This window comes from Engraulis encrasicolus, chromosome 20, assembly GCF_034702125.1.
Source record: "Engraulis encrasicolus isolate BLACKSEA-1 chromosome 20, IST_EnEncr_1.0, whole genome shotgun sequence".
In the NCBI taxonomy this organism is placed as follows: Eukaryota; Metazoa; Chordata; class Actinopteri; order Clupeiformes; family Engraulidae; genus Engraulis; species Engraulis encrasicolus.
Genome location: NC_085876.1, coordinates 10347083 through 10367082, shown reverse-complemented (window position 1 = coordinate 10367082; position 20000 = coordinate 10347083). Strand labels below are relative to the sequence as shown.

At 47.9% G+C, this 20000-nt stretch overlaps 2 protein-coding genes across 2 annotated transcripts in view; one reads left to right on the top strand and one right to left on the bottom strand.

Annotated features, from left to right (window-relative positions):
* The window catches only part of zbtb10 (zinc finger and BTB domain containing 10), a 26262-nt gene extending 13042 nt beyond the window's left edge, over window positions 1-13220 (bottom strand). The window contains exons 1-3 of the mRNA XM_063185400.1: window positions 12250-13220; window positions 2973-3557; window positions 700-1417 (exon numbers count right to left, since the gene is read on the bottom strand). Of these exons, the coding sequence (XP_063041470.1) occupies window positions 700-1417; window positions 2973-3557; window positions 12250-12954 (2008 nt within the window). The 5' untranslated portion in view covers window positions 12955-13220. The remainder of the gene's footprint in view (window positions 1-699; window positions 1418-2972; window positions 3558-12249) is intronic.
* A 1186-nt stretch (window positions 13221-14406) lies between these two features.
* tpd52 (tumor protein D52) overlaps window positions 14407-20000 on the top strand; it is a 41038-nt gene continuing 35444 nt past the window's right edge. The window contains exon 1 of the mRNA XM_063185399.1: window positions 14407-14550. Within this exon, the coding sequence (XP_063041469.1) occupies window positions 14532-14550 (19 nt within the window). The 5' untranslated portion in view covers window positions 14407-14531. The remainder of the gene's footprint in view (window positions 14551-20000) is intronic.

Sequence of the window (20000 nt, the reverse complement as noted above, 5' to 3'; positions counted from 1 at the left end):
GTATTCTTTTGAGGCTGTTATCTTCGTTTCAGGAATGCCAGCTCTGATATTGCAACAGCACCCGAAACCTTGGCCAGGGATTTTTTACACACACCCTGAAACACGCACGCACGCGCACGCACGCACGCACGTGCACACACACACACACACACACACACACACACACACACACACACACACACACACGTAGAAGATCAGTTACTGTGATGAGATTGTCATGATCCCACTCTAGCCGAAGAGGAAGTAGTGTGTGTGTGTGTGTGTGTGTGTGTGTGTGTGTGTGTGTGTGTGTGTGTGTGTGTGTGTGTGTGTGTGTGTGTGTGTGTGTGTGTGTGTCAGCAATTTTGTATGCTGTGAGGTACAAGGTGTTTTTCTAAATGGATACCGTTTATGCTGTGATCTTTCCTATGATGTGTATATGTGTGTGTGTATGGGTGGATGATCTTACGGGCATATGGGCAAGATAGAAAAAAGACAGAGAGAGAGAGAGAGAGAGACAGACAGACAGAAACAGAGAGACAGAGAGACAGAGACATGAATTGACGTGTAGATGCAGGCTTAGTCAAGTGTATTTGAACAAGAGATCAGAAGTGAAAAAGAGAATTTCTGAATCAGAGAATGTGTGCAGAGAGGACAAACGGTATCAGAGAGGAACGTATTGCGTGCATGTGCATGAATGTGCGTGTGTGTGTCCCTCACCGGTGTTGTCAGAGAGGAAAGTGAACTCCTCCCGCTTGAAGTCCTCCCGCTTGTAGGACGCGGACGGCTGGATGTACATGCCCTCGTCGAACCCCCCTTCCTCAGGCTCGGGCGGCGGCGGGAAGTTGTAGACGAAGCGCCGGGCCGCCTGCTTCTTCCTGCGCCCGCTGCCCGGCTCCGACGACCGCCCGCCCATGCCAACGCCGGTGCCCGCCGACGCCCCAGCCTCCACCTTCACGCTCACGCCCGTGTTCAGCACGGGCTCGTTCCACACAAAGACGGGCGTCACGCCACTCTGCGTGCCGCCGACAGTGCTGCCACATTTGGCGCCGTCGTCAGTATACTCGGGCGTGCCGGCGCCCCCCGAGGCGGAGCAGCAGCTGTCATTGGCCGAGGAGGAGACGTCCAGCGAGTCGTTTGGCTCCTCCTTGACGAGGCAGGAGGTGGTGGTGGTGGTGGTGCTGGCCTTGATGGACAGCTTGGACAGGATGCTAGTGGCCCAGAAGTTGCCCGTGCTCTTCTTGTTCTCCGAGGAGGAGGCGGAGGTGGTGACGCAGCCCCCCGCGCCGTCCTTGGACAGCATGCGGCGCTTGTTGTAGTCGAGCACCACCGAGTCGGGGGCCTCCTGCTTGATGCTGATGTTCAGGGCGTCGTTGATGAAGGCCCGGCAGGAGTGCACCACCTCGGTCATCTGCAGGTAGCTGGCCACCGACATCACCTGCCATGGGACAGCACAGCAGAGTACACCATTATTCAAACCATCTTGGCTAAAACAACTCAGTTACACCTGCCACAGTACAGTATACTGCAATTACCATGTTAAATATCAAATATGCACAGCTAACAACTAGGGATGTAAATAAAATCGAGATGTATCGGAAGTATCGGCGGCGATTTAATCGAATCGCATCGTATCGTGGGGCATTCTTAAGAATCGAAAATAATCGAATCGCTGGCCCCTGTGCAATGCCCTAGCTCCATAGCACAATAGTAGTGGAAAAATAATTGGAAAAAATCGAATCGAACCAAATCGCATTGTATCGTGGGGAATTCTTACATATCGAAAAAAAATCGAATCCCTGGTGTAAGAAATCGATACCGTATCGTATCGTCATGAAGGCTGTGATTTACACCCCTACTAACATCTAAGTTACACTGGCCAGCTGACATCACCCGCCACAGTACCGTATTATCACATTATTAAATATCAAATATTCGGGGGCGCTGTGGCTTAACGCCCTAAGCCTCCCACATTTGGGCTTTATTGCCCATGGGGACCCTGGTTCGAGTCCGCACGAGGTCATTTCCCAATCCTCTCTCGTCTCCCTCTCCCACTCACTTCCTGTCAGCATCTCATACCATCCTGTCAATAAAGGCATAAAAAGACCCTAAAAAAATCTAATATTCACAGCTGAAACAACTTGGACATTGGATTGCATTAAATTATTACTTAGCTGGAGAGGAATGTCATCGTTTTTAAACATAAACAGATATTATGTTTTATGTAGGTTTATTTTCCTTATTGTGCACGTATGTGTCTTTCTGCATCTGGAGCTATATGTAGACTACCATGTTGACCAGGACTTCCTGGCAGAAGAGACTCTTAGGCTGGATCTCAAATGGCGCACTTGTGCACTTCAGGCACTATGTTTCAGTGCGTAACTAATACGGCATACACACTGAAACATGGACACTGAAGTGCACAAGTGCACCAATTGAGATTAGTGTTGCACCGATACCGATACCAGTATCGGTGGATCGGTGGATCGGCACTAAAATGGTGGTATCGGTATCGGCGAGTACCAACAAATAGGGCACCGATACCATTTACAGGTGGTTGTATGACACAGCCTTGAAATTAGCCATTTCATAGAGGTATTTAAAAAGTTTTGCTGGATTTACTTTGAATTAGTCTTGTTCCTGTTTCACAAAGGTAGGCAGCAGCCTGACAAAGCCATGCAATGATTTCACATCCAAGTAGTATGCACTAAAGCCCTTCATATAATTTCAAATAGGGTGGTATCGGTATAAATAATTTAATAATTAATTATAAATATAAAAATTATAAATAATTTAATAATTAATTATGAATATAAAAATGATAAATAATTTAACCCCTTAGCGCAGCACTATGGCTCTCTGTAATGTCATTGCAATGTTGTTATGATGTAGTTAAGCATTTTCAGCAAGTGAATAGAGTCGCCGGCGACCCCATCTGCAGTAAGAGGCTACAAAAAAAAACCCACAAGGCAAACATGACACAAAACACAAACCTCGATGGCGTTCTGGCTGGTCAAGAGGAGGTTGCCCGAGTACAGGAAGTCGAGGATGACCGAGAAGCCCTGCACCGCCGCCACGTCCAGATGGGTCACCTGGGCCTGGTCGCAACTGCTCCCCACGCCACCACCTCCTCCTCCTCCGCCTCCACCACCTCCTCCACCACCACCCCCAGCTCCTCCGCCGCCCATGCCCATCTCCTGGCACTTGGTCAGGCAGTAGAGGGTCTTGAAGTAGCGGCTGCCGGCCACCAGGATGTTCTTGTGGGCGCGGAAGACCTTGCCGCTCACCACGATGTTGACGTCGCACAGGATGCCGCTCTTGCGCTGCTTGTCCAGCTCCTGCAGCAGCTGGTAGCAGTAGGAGTGCTCGTTGGGGTTGCTGCCTCCACCGCCACCGCTGTTGCTATTGGTGATGTTGTTGGTGCTGTTGTTGTTCTTGTTGTTGTTTCCCCCTCCTCGGCACTCGTCTTCGTCCTGCTCTTCTTCGCCTCCGTCCATGTCGTCCCTACTTCCGGAATGGTGGGTGTGGTGGTGGTGGTGGTGATCAGCCAACATGGAGGAAGATGGGCTGCCCAGCTCCTGGATATACACACACACAACACATTGTATTACATTACACTTACATTACACTACACATTTTTAAAAACACCCAAAGGGTTCGAATGGTCTGAAGCTCAGCACAGCTTTTCAAGTGCTGGTGAAGTGCAGTCATCAGAAAATAAGAAGAATCACCGGCGCCACACACTGGTGGACTTAATTTTGCTGATTTTTAAAATTTTATTTCATTTAGAGAACAACGCGCTTGGCTTGTGCTTTGTCAGGTTCACTTGAGGGTTCGAGTCCAGCCCGGATGATTTCCCAGCCTTACCCCATACCGTCATAATAAACAACAAACAATAGTGGACCCCATTTTTCGAAGGCATGGTTGCTAACCAGTAACTAACCAGCAACTTACTATGTTTCTATTTTTTAAACAATTTTTTTTTGGGGGGGGGGGTGGCTTGGCCTTTGTTATTATTGAACAGTGTGAGAGTAGACAGGAAATGACTGGGAGAGAGAGATGGGGCATGGTCGGGAAATGACCGTGGTCCCCGTGGGCAATGTAAGCCCAAATGTGGGGGCTTAGCGCGGTGCGCCACAGCGCCCCCCAAACTTACTAGGTTTGTAATGGGAAATTGCATTGCAACCAAGTAAGTTGCTAACTTAGTTAGCAATGATGTTGTCAAGAAATGCACCCCTGAACAATGACGTTTTAGACACGTTGGGCCTTATCACAGTGCAGTGTATCAGTGTTGCGGCCACACACACACGCACACACACGCACACGCACACACACACACACACACACACACACACACACACACACACACACGCGCACACAAACACACACACACACACACAAACAGAAAGAGAGGGTTAGGGCCACATCCAGAGTAAACACAAAGGCCTGGATCCAGTGACACTGGCCCCGACAGGGGAACAGGTCCGACTGGTTCTTGGGGCCGCCTGCCTGTCACATTGTGGGAACACGGTTTCCAGCAAAACCCACCACACACACCAACTGCTCAAAGCGTGCAAACAAACACACACACACACACACACACACACACACACACACACACACACACACACACACACACACACACACACACACACACACACACACACACACACACAAACTATAGTCAATACACTCATATTCACATACAAACACACACACACACACACAAACTATAGCCCAAAACACTCACTCCAACGCAGTCAACACACTCATGTTCACTCTCACTCTCACTCTCTCTCACACACACACACATACACACACACAAGCACACAAGCCCAAAACACTCACTCCCACACTATAGCCTACACACTCGTTCCCACACACACACATACACGCAGCCTGGTCCCACGGGTGAGAGGTATCGGGCCATAGGCAACACAAAGCAGAGAGGCCAGCTTACACCACACCAGGACAAGAGGATAGGGGCTGGACTGCAACCTCAATGTACACACACACACACACACACACACACACACACACACACACACACACACACACACACACACACACACACACACACACAGCTGACATCAGCGAGGGGGATGAAGGCTACAGCAGCTCATCCTCCTCATCCTCAGAGAGGGGTAAAAGCACCAACATACAGGCCGGACCGGCTGGTACCTAGCGCATTAATGTGGGAGGGAGAGTTACAGAGAATGTGTATGTGTGTGTGTGTGTGTGTGTGTGTGTGTGTGTGTGTGTGCATATGTGTGTGTGTGTATGTGTGTGTGTGTGTGTGTGTGTGCATGTGTGTGTGTGTGTGTGTGCCAGGCATGCACGCTTGCGGGCATTTCTGACTGACATTTTTTTTTGCATTGCAAAGCAGATGCCCTAATCCAGAGTAATTTATATAGCTCTGGCTTTGGTATATCCACTTTGCCCCCCTGCCCCCCCCCCCACCCACGTACACGTACACACACAATATCTCTCCCCCCTCCCCTGCCCTCCCCTCCCACTTCATCCCCCGTTTCCAAAGCTTTTGCCACACAGCTGGGTTTTTGCTTCAGCAGTTCAGATTAAATCCATTTCTCAGGGGTGGAGGCTGACCCACCCTCCTCCCACACACACACACACACACACACACACACACACACACACACACACACACACAGAAACACACACACACACACACACACACACCCCTGCTAAGATGGGGTTATTACAAGGCCTGGCCCATCGCAGGCTGTATGTGGGACCACACGCACACACACACACATGCACACACACACACACACACAGGGTGCTCTGCTCAATTAAGGAAGGGGCTATTACTGGCTTTGACGGGCTCAGCGCTGAGGGCTGATGCAACACACACACACACACACACACACACACACACACACACACACACACACACACACACACACACACACACACACACACACACACACACACACACACACACACACACACACACACACGAGTGCTCGGAGCCCGGATGGGGTTATTGCGAGCGCGATGTTGCCATAAAAGCTGGGTGATATAGAGAGGCTGGGTAAGCCATTCCAGTGCGGTGCGATGTGCTGCACACCACTTCAGCACTCACAATGCCAGCTCTCTCTCCCCAGGGGGGTACTGGGCACTGATGCTTTGTAAAGGGGTACTCTCAGCTTTTATAATTCAGCCTCTACACACACACACGCACACACACGCACACACACACACACACACACACACACACACACACAGTACTGTCATATACTGTACACACGCTGCTTTTTCACATCCCCGTGCGCACTTCCGCACTTTGTCACCAAACCGTCTTGTCTCGGGAGAAACATGCCCAGACGTATTATTACATCACAAAGCAACACCGTTCTAAAATTGCTGACATCACAAAGGAAAAACCCCTTGACTAATATTCTCAACTGGCTGCGTCAGTCCTAAAAATGCTCACCAGCCGCAGTCAACCCTAGCCGAGTATTAAAAATTTGTGCGTAGAAACCATATACTGCATGTCCATTCAATATTGAATAGCAAGAATCAAACATTTTGCTGCTCATCATATCATATATTCATGTGAGATGTCTTCAGTCACACACTTGTGTTTGCAATGTTTCGTTTCGAAATGTTGTCAAAAAAACCAGAAACTACAGAGTCAAGTTTATTAGTGTGTGACGGCAACTGCGTTGATAAAGTAACCTACTGTACCACCGAGGGCACCTCACACAAGTGTGCGTTTACTAAACCGAAAGAAAAATATATAGGGCAAGGGCACTGCCACATACCTACATATTTACCGTATACAAGTCACAGATGCTATGTATGGCATTGCCATGAGTGTGTGAATTTATTTAAGTCACAGATGTATATTTTATTATCCAATGTGACTGCAGTCATAGTCCTTGACTGTAGCAGTGAAAAGTTTGAGGTGACAGAGTGAGGACCAGGGAGAGGGGGTGTAATGGGGGCGGAGCGCGCGCGAGAGAGATGTCTTGGGGAGATAAATAGGTGGTGTGTTTGTTTAGGCCAACCGGCGGTTTCGGTGTCCCTATTGTCTCTTGTCACCACAGCCCTTTTGTTTCCATAGGGAGGGGTGTTGAGAGACGGGGTGTTGCTCTACGTTTCAGGGTGCTGTCTTCACAGCAGGCTGCTAATTCGCCTGCCTGCCTGCCTGCCTGCGTGCGTTCCTGCGTGCATGTGTGTGTGTGTGTGTGTGTGTGTGTGTGTGTTGGGAGATGGGATGTTTATACGTGTCCGTATGATTCTTTAAACACGTCTGTTGGCATTGTTAACAAGAGATTATGAACAGGTGTATATTAAATATTTGTTTACCGACTGTGTCCCGAATTTAAAAGACAAGCATAGAAAAAAGAGAGACCTGGGATGCTGAACCTGTGTGGAACGGCCTTAAACTATCCCTCTCCTTCTCTGTCTCCGTCACCACACACACACACACACACACACACACACACACACACACACACACACACACACACACACACACACACACACACACACACACACACACACACACGGCTCATCCTTTCTCCAGATGTGCCACGTGTAAGCACTGCAGCACAGATGCTGCGAAGAGCCCCTTCACTCGCTCTCCCTCACACACACACACACACACACACTTTTTCTTCTGAGGCCATCCAAATGAGTGTGTGGTGACAGTGTGCTTCTGACGTGGCTCTTTTATTTTCCCCCTAAATCTGAAGGGGTCTGGAGAATGAATTTGCGTGTGTGTGTGTGTGTGTGTGTGTGTGTGTGTGTGTGTGTGTGTGTGTGTGTGTGTGTGTGTGTGTGTGTGTGTGAGAGAGAGAGAGTTTCTGCTGCCTTTGTTTACACCAGAAAGTATAAAAATCTCCTGCTTTCACAGATGGCCAGGTTAGGTCCGCTGCATTCAATTGATTCCCAGGCCAAAAAAACATCTGATGTATTCAAACAATAGGCTGTCTTTTAGGTAGAATGTCTATTCTACTCATTCACACACATATACACAAACACACACACACACAAATGGTCAGATGACCTGGTTCTCTGTCCTAGCCGCACCTGTGACTTTCGGTTCAGTGTGGAACTGGAGCGGTCCGAGTGTGTGTGTGTGTGTGTGTGTGTGTGTGTGTGTGTGTGTGTGTGTGTGTGTGACCACTGGTGTTCCACTTCTGCAGCTTCTACCCTCTACCACGCTCTCATAGATCTTCCTCTGAAAAATGCCATGACGACGACAAGCTTCCTCATGTACCACACACACACACACACACTTGCCTGTAGCGGGATGGTACTCTTCATGGCTGACCCCAGCACAGGGCGACCGACCCGCCTTTGTCCCCTGACAACAGCGATGGCACTTTGTTGTTTTCTGTGTGTGTGTGTGTGTGCTCCTACCATATTATTTTGTGTGTGTGTGTGTGTGTGTGTACCCCTCCCTTACCCCTCAGGGCCCCTGTGTTGTATGTACCCCCCCACACACACACCCTCACCCCCTTACCCTCCACCTCCACCTCCAGCCCACCCCACCCCATTCCTCTCCCAGATGCACAAACAATGCAGCAGTGTGCCTGACCCAGAGGTGTGGGAGGGACACGGCAGCCTCCAGGCCCTTGCCAAGACAATACGCACAGAGCACAGCTTGCACATTCAGAATTCCTCACTGTGTCTTCTGCGTGTGTGTGTGTGTGTGTGTGCGTGTGTGTGTGTGTGTGTGTGTGTGTGTGTGTGTGTGTGCGTGTGTGTGTGTGTGTGTCTTCTGTCTGTCTCTCATTCTTTCGCCCCTTCCTTAGTGTTATCGAAACCACATAATCATTGTTAGCGTGTCTGTGTTTCGGTCCGTCTTTGTCGTTTTTACTGACCTCGCTGTCTCTTTCATTCTCTGTGACGTTAATGTTAACAGTGTTAATGTCATCGTTGCACAGTGCACATGATTTTTTGGGGGCTTTTTATTGCCTTTATTTGACAGGATAGTGAAGGTAGTGACAGGAAGTGAGTGGGCAGAGAGAGATGGGGAAGGGTCGGCAAAGGACCCGGGCCGGGAGTCGAACCCGGGTCGGCCGCATAGCAAATGAATGCCCTACCATTTGCACCACGGTAGGGCCTGCACCAGGTGCGTTTTCATCTCTCTGTTGACATTTCATTCATTTCCCCTCTGCTCCCCCCCCATCTCCTTAACAGATCCACGTATCCCATATGTGCTTTGGTCTCTCTGGGGTGATCCTTCACTACCTGTCTAGAATTTTCTCGACCTCTACCCACGCCATGACACTGACAGTGTGTGCGCGTGCGTGCGAGTGTGTGTGCGCGTTTCAATACCCCCCCTACCCATCTTTCATTTCCTCTCTCCATCTCTATCTCTCTTACCAAATAATGCTTCTGTTCTGTACTTATCTCTTTCTGTCTGTCTTTCATACAGTCCAATCTGTCTCGCAGTAAGACTCCTTATAAAGCATTTTCACTCTCTCTTTGCATAGCCCTCTTTCTGTGACCCCATAATGCTGTGCGTGTGTGTGTGTGTGTGTGTGTGTGTGTGTGTGTGTGTGTGTGTGTGTGTGTGTGTGTGTGTGGCGCGGCTCTTTAATCTCCCCTCCCCTCTGTTGATCATTCACTCCCTCTCCTCTCCTCCCCTCTCCTCTCCTATCTCTCCATCTCTAAGACCCCATAATGGCCGTGTGTGAGTGCCTCCCATCCCATCTCCAATCCTAGCTAGCGTGGAGAGAGAAAAGAGAGGGAGAGACAGTGAGTCCCGAGGTTGGTACCACGGGGTTCTACTCTTGCCATGTGTCCGTGTGCTGTTGCTCTGTGAGGTCACAAGCCCTCCAGTGTTCTCCCTGCTTGTCCTGGTAACCCCCCCTTCCCCCAGTAGCCCTAATTGAGTTAGGCCTTCAGCACAAGCACCACACAGCACTGCACCGCACAGCACAGCTGTGGTGGAGGGGAGGCTAGCTCTTCTGGCTTCTTCCCTAGCCTAGCTAGCTAGCTAGCAGTGCTTCACTCACCGCAGTTAGCTAGCGACGACACAGTACACCACCCCAAGGCATCTACCCGTGCCCTATTGTTAATGGGCTGACCGGTCAAACAGCATCCTCCAGTGAAAAGAGACGAGGAGGGCAGGGTGGGGAGCCGTGGTTGTGCAACACCACTAAGCAGCACAACACCACAAAAGCAGCACAGGGGCGTTAAGCATGGGGTTCGGGGAAGAATTAAAAGAGAGAGAGCTAGAGGGAGAGGGAGAGGGAGAGAGCGAGAGAGAGACAGAGACAGAGACAGAGATGGAAACAGAGAATAAGACAGACAAATTAAGAAGTGAACTTTTTTTAGTTGTGGGATTTGGATGGGCTGGTGTAGTAATGACTTGCAGAGAGGACTGACTTTATCTTTTTTAAAAACCCACCCTCGCCAAACAAAGGGTGTAATGTTGTTGCCCAAAGCCCAAAATGGCATCTTAACGACCTTGTTGCTAGGGAGGAGCCCGTAATCCCCCTCCCAGTGCCTTCCTTCCTAATTAGAGATGGGGGCGGCAGAGAGAGAGAGAGAGAGAGAGAGAGAGAGAGAGAGAGCGAGAGAGCGAGACGGAGGCAAGGATTGTTCCTCCAGCAGTCTTATTAAAGTGATCGGTTTTATTTGACTTCCTCCGCTGGGCAATTTAAAGGGATTGTGCCCGATCACATTCACTCGAGCCACCAAGGGCTGCCAAACAGGACCGGTGCCAAACACTGGCAGGCCATGCCAACCCGAGGCTGCTGGCTTGTGCCACACCACTAACCAAAAGTCACTTAAAGGCTGCGTGGCTGGGCACGCATTAATCTCTTTATAAGATGCGTAGTTGTAGTAGTAGTAGTAGTAGTAGTAGTGGTAGTAGTACTTGATCTGAATGGGCAATAGTAAACCACAGATACAAGTCAATATGTAGGCTATATGACATGTAATTTCAACAAAAGTAATTACTCTGATAATACTATTATGCTGAACCCACCCCCCACGCCAGGTGCAGCACTGAGCATAATGAGAGGTCTATGTGTGTGCTTTAACAAATTTCTGCCCGCATTGATCTTCGATTCTCGGCCCGACCCAAGGAGTTACAGGTCAAGGCGTCACGTGACGGCGTTTAAATCCCCTCCGGTTGTATGCACTGTACGGCACGTAGCATCAGGGACAGCAGTGCTGGTGGTGTGTAGCCGGTCTTAACGAAGGCAAGGTGATTTACGCCGGTGTGATGTCGCCGGTAGCATTCTGCCATGTATGGATTTTGGGGAGTCACCTAACACAATGGCTCTAATTTAGCTGCCCTTCGGGAAAGAATGAGAGGTGGCAGAGGTCACTTGTTTCTTTTACAGGCGAGGCAGCGTTCAAAGGAAGAGAGGGCGATGGGGGTGGTTTGGGGTGCGGCTCCCCAATGACTTTAGGGTCAAGCCCATGCCATTGTGTGACCTCTAGTAGCAATCAAGTTAGTTGCCACAGCAACGAGCTTGGGTTGATAATTGCACCCCCCGATACCAGATTCGCTTCGGGCAGAACAATGGAGGCCATTGATGATGGGCAATGTTTAATTGGCCCTATATTATTATGATGTTGGCTGTCAGGTGACGTTCCCAGGGCTGTCAAAATGCTACCCAACGCTCCGCCATTTGACAATATTTTCCAGCCAAACTCAACATTTGCATTCTTACAAAGCAGCATGTGATATGTAACATGTAGGCTACACGTCCACCGTAGAGAAGCTGTCAAACCGTCGGCGACTTAAAACCCAAAGCTAATCAAGCTAACTTGAGGAGGGAGCCTGCGTTGGGTTGTGCACGGATGACAAGTAACGTTATGCTAGTGCTCACGTAGTCCAACTTCAGACTCGACAAAACAAGTCAGCGCTCAAACAACCTCAGATTATTGTGACATATCGGCATGATTTGTGATTGTCCACATCTAAAACGAGTACAGCAAGACTTCACATGTCAACTCACTACTATGAGCTATACAGCACACGCCAACCAAAAAAGCTTCCACTGCTTCTTTACAATCATTAATTTTATGGCTAACGTTAGCTGGCTAGCTGTGGTATCGCAGCTGAATTTATCATTAGCCAACACTGCTAGCTGCCCAGAGAACCCATTAGCTCGCTAAAATTAGCAGAGAACAGGTCAGTCTAAAATAATACAACACATCTGTCATTCCGGGCAATGTTTTATCAATCGATGTCCACAACCATTGCTTTTCAGATACTTCTTACACTTTGCCGACAGATACATTGAACCCCAAAAAGATCCTCATAGCTACCTGTTTTGTCGGGTCATTCCTCCCGTGTTCCGAGGACAGGTGATGTCTTAAAAGCAAGGCCCGCTTGTAATTCCGACTGCCTTTGACCAGTTCATCGTTTTGGTTAGTGGCAATGTTGTGACACCATGAGCAGGACATAAGTCCGGTTTCTTGGCAAAACTTGAGCCATGGAAACTCCTGCAACCAGGAGCCTTGGAACAGCGAGTGTTTCTGAAGCAGCGTCTGCGGTCTCATTTCGACCCACGGTTTCCTGACACCCGTTTCCTCCGTGTCTGCCCCGCTCCTGGCTTTGCCTTTTTCGTGCCCGGATCCCGTGCGATCCTCCGATTTCACGCCGTTCCCCGGTGTCCAAATGCCACCTTTCCTAGACCCGTCTTCTCCGACCGTCACTGTAGTCCAGCCGACTCGGTCTTCTCCGCGGTCCCCAGCTAGCGAGTTGCCCCCTTCCGGGTCCTCTTCTTCCTCCGCCTCTGGTTCTGTGCTATCGCTGACGGACCCCCCACCCTCGACTTTCCCAAGCGATGGTCCTTTTGCCCCCAGAACCCTATCCTCGTCTTGATCTGGCCTGTTCCCGTTCAAATGTCGGTCTTGGCAGGCCTGGGCCTCCCAGCTGTTACTGTTGCTGCCTCCGCTGCCACTGGGACCGGTTGCGGCTAATCCACCTCCTCGGAAAGCCAGCGACCTGCGGTTTCTCTCTCCGGACATTTTCTTAATAAATTACAATCTACAGTGTCTCAACAAAATTTCTTTTCCGGGTAATTAGAATTCCTTACAGTCTTTGGATGATTGCAGCGAAGTCTGTCGAATTTTGTTGAATCGTTGTTTTTCCGCTGTGGCCTCCCGCTGAGAGTATGTAGGTTATGCGGAAATAAATAAGGGTTTTAAACGCATAATGAATTTCAGGGTTCTATGTGCGTCCGCGCAGGCCCCGCAGAGGTCGAATGGCAACGACTTCCCCCACAATGCATCTCGGCCAGAGTAAGTAAGGGGGGTCGTGGGGGCTCGCCTAAAGGAAGATGGGGAGGGGGGTGACGCGGACAGCAAGGGGGATTTTGTGGCGACGGCACCCTCGTTCGCTTTTCACCTTTGAAACGGCTCGCCCTTAACAAATAAATCACCCTCTTTCTTTCATACCCCCTACTTTGAGCAGTTAGGGCACTCCGAATTACAAGACGCGGACGCGTGTCGCCAGTGTTTTGACAGCCAATGGTCTGCATAGGCTAAGTGGAGCAGGTTTCTGTAATCAGAAAAATGCCAACAAAACAAGGAAACAATGTTTTAAAATTATTATATAAAGACTATTGTTACATGATAGTTGTTTTGTGTTAAGAATGGTTTGGCTTGTCGTTGGAAATAGGCCTAATAACACCTGTAAAATGAGAAGCCACTTACGGGACAGCACAGCAGTGACATGAGTGGGGCATTAAGGTAAAGAAAGTATACTTCATATTTCCTGCCCTCAAAAAAATAAAATGTACTATTATAGTAATGCAAGTGCAACTTCTCTAAATACGTCTGCGTGGCTTTTGTCCAGTAGGTGACGCTCTTTATCTCGCGCTCATCTGCTGTCATGTAATAACTGGAATTGACAATAGGCGCACCAATGAGTGTCCAGTTTCCGATTGTTGGCTTACAGGCGACTGTGTGTGAACAGGGGGGATCATCCTGCTGGGCTACTAATAGTCGGGGTGTTAATTCCTCCGAGAGTCATATCTAAATCCACCATGGTGGGCTATGGAGATGCCAGGACGCACTTTTGTCCAAGAGTGCCTAATGGTTTAGCCTAGGAGTCTAAAAATATCTATTTGTCAAGCCCAAGCTTTGTTTAAAACGTCAGTGCTAGAGTAACAAAGATAAAAGTATTAACGTGCTTGGAAGGGGTGCTTACTTGTTTTCTGCTGACATACACCTATTCCTCTATCCAATTAATGTCCTTCTGTCAACTTTTTCTTCATATAAAGTTAGTGGGGTTTTAATGGGTGTTTGTGTTGTACGTAAGATAGAGCAGAATCAATACTTTACAGTTTTATGTAAGCATTTGAAACTTCTGGAAGAAAAAAAAGAAGAGGTGGAAAAAAGTGTCACCAGAACCACGTGCTTCTTTCTGTTTACATTTTTACGTGCCGTGCGCGGTGACGACACACACCGACCCCACCCCACTCTCGAGCTGTCTGGCGGCGTGTGTGAGAAATCCAAGATTGCAGGAGAACGCTGAGAAGAGGATACTGGCAGCCAAGAAGTGAGAGACAAGTCAGGAAAAAAGAGCCAACGTCAAGCCGAGGATGGAGGACGCAGACCAAGGTAACAGAGCAAAGCATGCATTTGGACACGAACAAAATGTGTCTGGGTTGCCTCTTGGGAAACTTAGGTTAGCCAGTTAGCTTCCGGCTAATTAGCGTTGGATGTCAACAGCTGCTCTGCTCCCTCCCAGTGCGCAGTGTAACACGATCGACTCCGAAAGTTTGTAACTCACCGCTGTAACCTTGGTCAAAAAGAATGTAACATCTTCGCCTTTTGTCATCATTCACACAAACACGTGTTCAGTTTTGGATTTGGATGGGTTGGACGTGATTTGTTTAGTGTTTTTTTGTATGCAATTGTGATGCATCATTCGAGTCTGCCTCAAGTTTCTTTTTAACGTTTTCGCAATGAAACACCATGGCCCACCGAGGTTGTTCAATCGTCATCGATATAACGGCGTGTTGCATCAGCTGGTTTGCAGTGGCACCTCCGGTAGATGTCACGTACGTCTGCTCGTTACCACAGGAGCAGCAATTTTGGAACATATGGTTGTCAAAGTGTTGAGACTGTGGCCCCTACTTCAAAACAACCACACTTAAGACAAACACGCGCATTTTGGTTTGATTGTGGTCGAGGTGTTTTTTTTCTTTTTTGCTGTTGGAGGATGTCTGCTGTGTCACATGAAAGAAAAAGACTTCTGAACGTTGTTCCCCATCCTTTCAGAAGTACTTCCTCTCGCGCAGGCCCATACTGTTTGATCTATTTTACACTGTAACCTACTCTGAGAGAACTGAGTGTACTTATGCCAGTGGTTGGCTGAGTTATCTAGTGAACCGTGGAACATGTCTTATCAATACGTTGTAGCCTACTTATGGAAGACATGAATCCAGCATTGTAATGCATACAAAATCCTATCAGCTTCTCTGTTACTATTGGGTACCATCTCAGGTGTTGGTTACTATACTGTTACTATTGTGTGTGTGTGTGTGTGTGTGTGTGTGTGTGTGTGTGTGTGTGTGTGTGTGTGTGTGTGTGTGTGTGTGTGTGTGTGTGTTGTTTTTGATGTTTAACCATTCTGTGTGTTTAGAGCTCCGTGAAACAAATATTGACACTGCGTCATGTCATACCTCAAGCAGGTGTGCCCGTTCAGACACACACACACACACACACACACACACACACACACACACACACACACACACACACACAGAGTGTAATTCAGTAGCTGAATTCCTCTCATTCACCTCCTACACATATAGGCTATTTGCGGTGGTACATAGATGCCTAGGCTATAGGCTCACTCACACCCACATGAACGCAAACACGCAGTCTGTATTGGCTCATACATCAGTGCAAACTAATTCAGTCACATGGCCACACATGCAGTTCCACAAACTCTTTTACACACACACACACACACGCGCACACACACACACACACACACACACACACACACACACACACACACACACACGCGCACACACACACACCATGAACGCTTCAAAGTCTGTATACACAGAAAGATGCGCACATACACACACACAGTCTCACGCACACATATGCACACATATATGCCTTCATCATTCTAGTAAAATTGTTCATTCCCTCCCATATAGTATTGAAGTGGTTCCCAAACATTCTCTGCAGGGACCTGCTTTTTGACCTACCCACCATCCTCCTTATTCTTAGTCGAATTTTTTGCTAGTTTTTCCATTAATAGTTTGTCCTGTCCACTAATATTTCCAAAAAGTCTGGAAGGCAATTGCATACCGGTATTAATAACTATACAAGTGAATACTGTTACTCAGCAATTTATAGAATTATGACACCCCCCCCCCCCAAGCCTGCCCATGCACACCTTTGCACAGTATTATCATCTACAACAGGCCTGCGTACCCCCTAGACAATTTTTTTTGCGATGAGTACCCCATCACTAATGATCTTTATCTGTTCCTCTATCCCAATGTGACTGCACTCGATATATTTGTTTTTATGACCTGAGGTGTGCTCGCGTACCGCTAGTGGTACATGTACGGGTAGGGAACTCCTGGGTGGGAAGGGGAACCACTGATCTACAACAGCGGTGGTCTCTTAGATTGGTCTTACCATCCTCGTACTAAGTTCATTCATACAGAGGGTCTGGAACTGTTGAACTGAGAAACCATTAAGAATGCTGATATGAGGGGTGAAATCTGGGGGAAGTTTGAAATGTGCATCAGATTTTACCAAGTCGCTAACGTTTGGTCATGACATGTAATCTCCTTGTATGTGATGCATCGTCCCCCGGCCCACTGTGCTTGTGGCCTTGCGCTTCGCTGACGGCACGCCTCCATGGAGAAAACAAAAGATGTTCCCCCACTCTGTCAGCCTAGCTGCAACAACTTTTGGGGGAGTTTTGCCCAGACAGGAAATTAGCAGGAAGAGAGAGATGGGGAGGGCTCAGCTAATGACCTCGGGCCAGAATCAAACCCGGGTTGCCAGTGTTGCAGCCGAGTGCCCAGCCGATCGAGTCACGGCTGGGCCTTGAATTGCGCTCAAGAGATGCCATCTTGAGGCGTCATCACGAGGCCACAAGCATAAGGGAGGACAAGAGTTAGGATAATGGAAAGAGCTCTTCACTCTTATGTGCATTATGTAAGGAAAGGAGAAAAGCAATGCAACTCACGCCTGCCCCATATGCAGTGGAATAGCCTATTTGGAGAATGAGAAAACGTATTGGTCACAATATGGATTTCCTTCAGTTGAGGAAGTATAGCCTTCTTTACTAATCGGATAAACAAACAACAAATGGCTGACCTTCTTACCTAGACTAGACAACCTTGGGCAGCCAAGCCCCTTTGTAAAACCCTGGGCAGCTACACCCAACACAGTCACTTACCTCAGAAATACACACCCCGCCTGTTTTTTAGACAGCCACACCCATAGGCATAGTATGTTTGTCCATGGTCACACTTCCCTGCTTCCTATACGATGGGTAGCCGTCCAGCCACACCCTGTGGAGTTTCCTGCCAGTGACATGATTTTGAGGGTGGGGGAAGGTTTGGTAGATCCCACCCCACCCCCCACCAGCATCTCAGCACTGCCCCTTTACCATCTCTTCAACCCAGCCCATCTCTGAAATTTCCATCCGTGACGTCCACCCATAAGGCCTTGGTACTGGGAGAGAGGAGCGGGTGAAGGTGTTTTACTTATTGAGCTTTTAGCTTTGAGATTACAGGCGAGCGAGAGATGTTGTAATTTAACCACCACCGGACAATGATCCTGCAATGCAACTGCATCTGCTCCCCACCCAAAACCACACATTCTCACACACATGCTGTTTTGCGTACTGTGTGTGTGTGTGTGTGTGTGTGTGTGTGTGTGTGTGTGTGTGTGTGTGTGTGTGTGTGTGTGTGTGTGTGTGTGTGTGTGTGTGTCAGAGAGTGTTTGTATTTCCGTGTCTGTCTGTGTGTAATGAGTAACCCCATTTTGACACCAGTGGTGAAGGTCTAGTGAAGGGACTCAAATCCGTCCGTCAGACAGATCATTTCCAATTGCTAGGTGTCTACTCCATGGCTGTGACCTGCATTCCACTAGTTGAAGGAAACACTGTTCTGTCGGCACTGTCATGGCAACAATGGAACATTCCGACTCGAGCCCCTGTGCTGTGTGCCGTGCAGTCCCTTCAGGTAGCCCTGATTGCCATAAAAGGAGAAAGAATCCATTGTGGCTCGGCCATAGGTTTACATTAACACGGACAAAAGTGTGTTTTCACATTGGCCTTGGAAAACTGGACACTATACCGCCATTTTGTATCTGTGTGTGGGGCGGTAGTAACGATACATTTCCAAAGCCAGAACCCATTTTGTGCTGGGGAATAGCACACCAGTGGCTCGCTGCGTGGAACTGTAGACCCCCATTGTGTGTGTGTTACCTGGCAGTGATGGCTCAGTGCTTTGCTGTGGAAAAGTTGGTTAACATCCAGTATTAGTCCTTATCAGTATGGGTGTGGTTTGGGCCTTTGGACCAGAAATAGAAGAGGAAGCTCTTAGACGTGACCCAGGCCATTTATTGCACACAATGAATCATATTCTGTCAGGGGCCAGGCCTTCCTGGGTATTTTTCTTATTCAGCAGTGATGAGTGTTTGGGGTTGTTTTCCTCAGTTCTGGAGTGTTTGTTTTACAGTTGTGGCCCAGCAGCCACTGTGTTGCTAAGCAGTAATGTTAGTGGTGTTTGGTCGGTTCAACGGTAATGTTATTTCTGGTTAAAAAAAACGACAACAATTATGTTTGTGTTAACCATCTGAACTGTTTGTTATACCAGAAATGCTTAGACTTTGCTGTTTACATGGTGGTGTATATGTTCATTCAAAGTGATGCTCATATATACTATCCTTTTTGTGTTTTAAATCAGTGATGTTTGTGTTAAGCAGCAATGTTGTTTATCTTGTTTATTGTTTATTATTTATTATGTTTATTTTTTACCAGCAACAGTGTTTGTGTTTTAACAAGGCATGGTGTTTATTTTGATCAGCAACAGTGTTTGCATGTTTAACCCCTTAAGACGCAGCTCCTTTTATAAATTAGCTGTTACCAAAATGGCCATGACCAAGCCGTAATGTATTACTAAAGGCCCTGTGCACTGTCATAGTGGTGTAGTACTATGGTAGTAAAGGTTTCTTTTCATTGAGTATTACACAGTTTCTTACTTAGATGAGTGTGTGTCTAACCCTTAAGACAGTCCCTGTTATGAATTTACTGTTACCAGAATGGCAATGACTAAGTAATAATGTATTACCAAAGTGCTATGATGTTCAAGTTTTTTTCAGTAACTTTTTCAACGTCCCAGTGGTGGAACGGTGTCTGTGAAGGGGACATGCAGTAATGATGTTTGTTTGTTTTCAGTTTAAGGAAGAAAAATCCGCACTCACAAACTGGGTCATTCCACGCCAAATCAACAAGTGCCCGCGCACTTAGGTCTCAAAAAATTCTGAAAATATTACCAAGTGTACCCATGGTACTTAAGAGAAACACTGTAAATGTATTTGAATGTAAGATGTATACTCTCTGTGTTACAGCCAATTTTACTGGGGGAGGGGGGTGCCCATTTTGTTCACACTCTTTTTTTTGTCAAAGTTCACAAGCCCGTAGCTCAAGAACTAAACCATGTAGGAAGCTTAAATTTGGCATGCTGGTACATAGATAGAAATAATTTGTTGCAAAACTGTCAGTTTTGGTCTGTATGATCCTGCATCGTCATAGCATTCCCTCAAAGACGATACAAATTGTACTGGAGTTTTTGGCTGTGCTCTGTTTAGGCCTTCAGAAGACATATTCGTGCCCAACATAGCCTCATGATTTTTTCCCCTTGTAGATACAAGTAGAAACACTCTCATAAAAAGCTATAAATAGAAAGGAAACCCCATCAGTGTTTGACCAGAAGACCTCACAAGTCTGACAAATCATTTTGGGTGTCATTTTCAGAGCACCAGAACACCTTGTGGGATTGTCCACAGATTTTTATTTTATT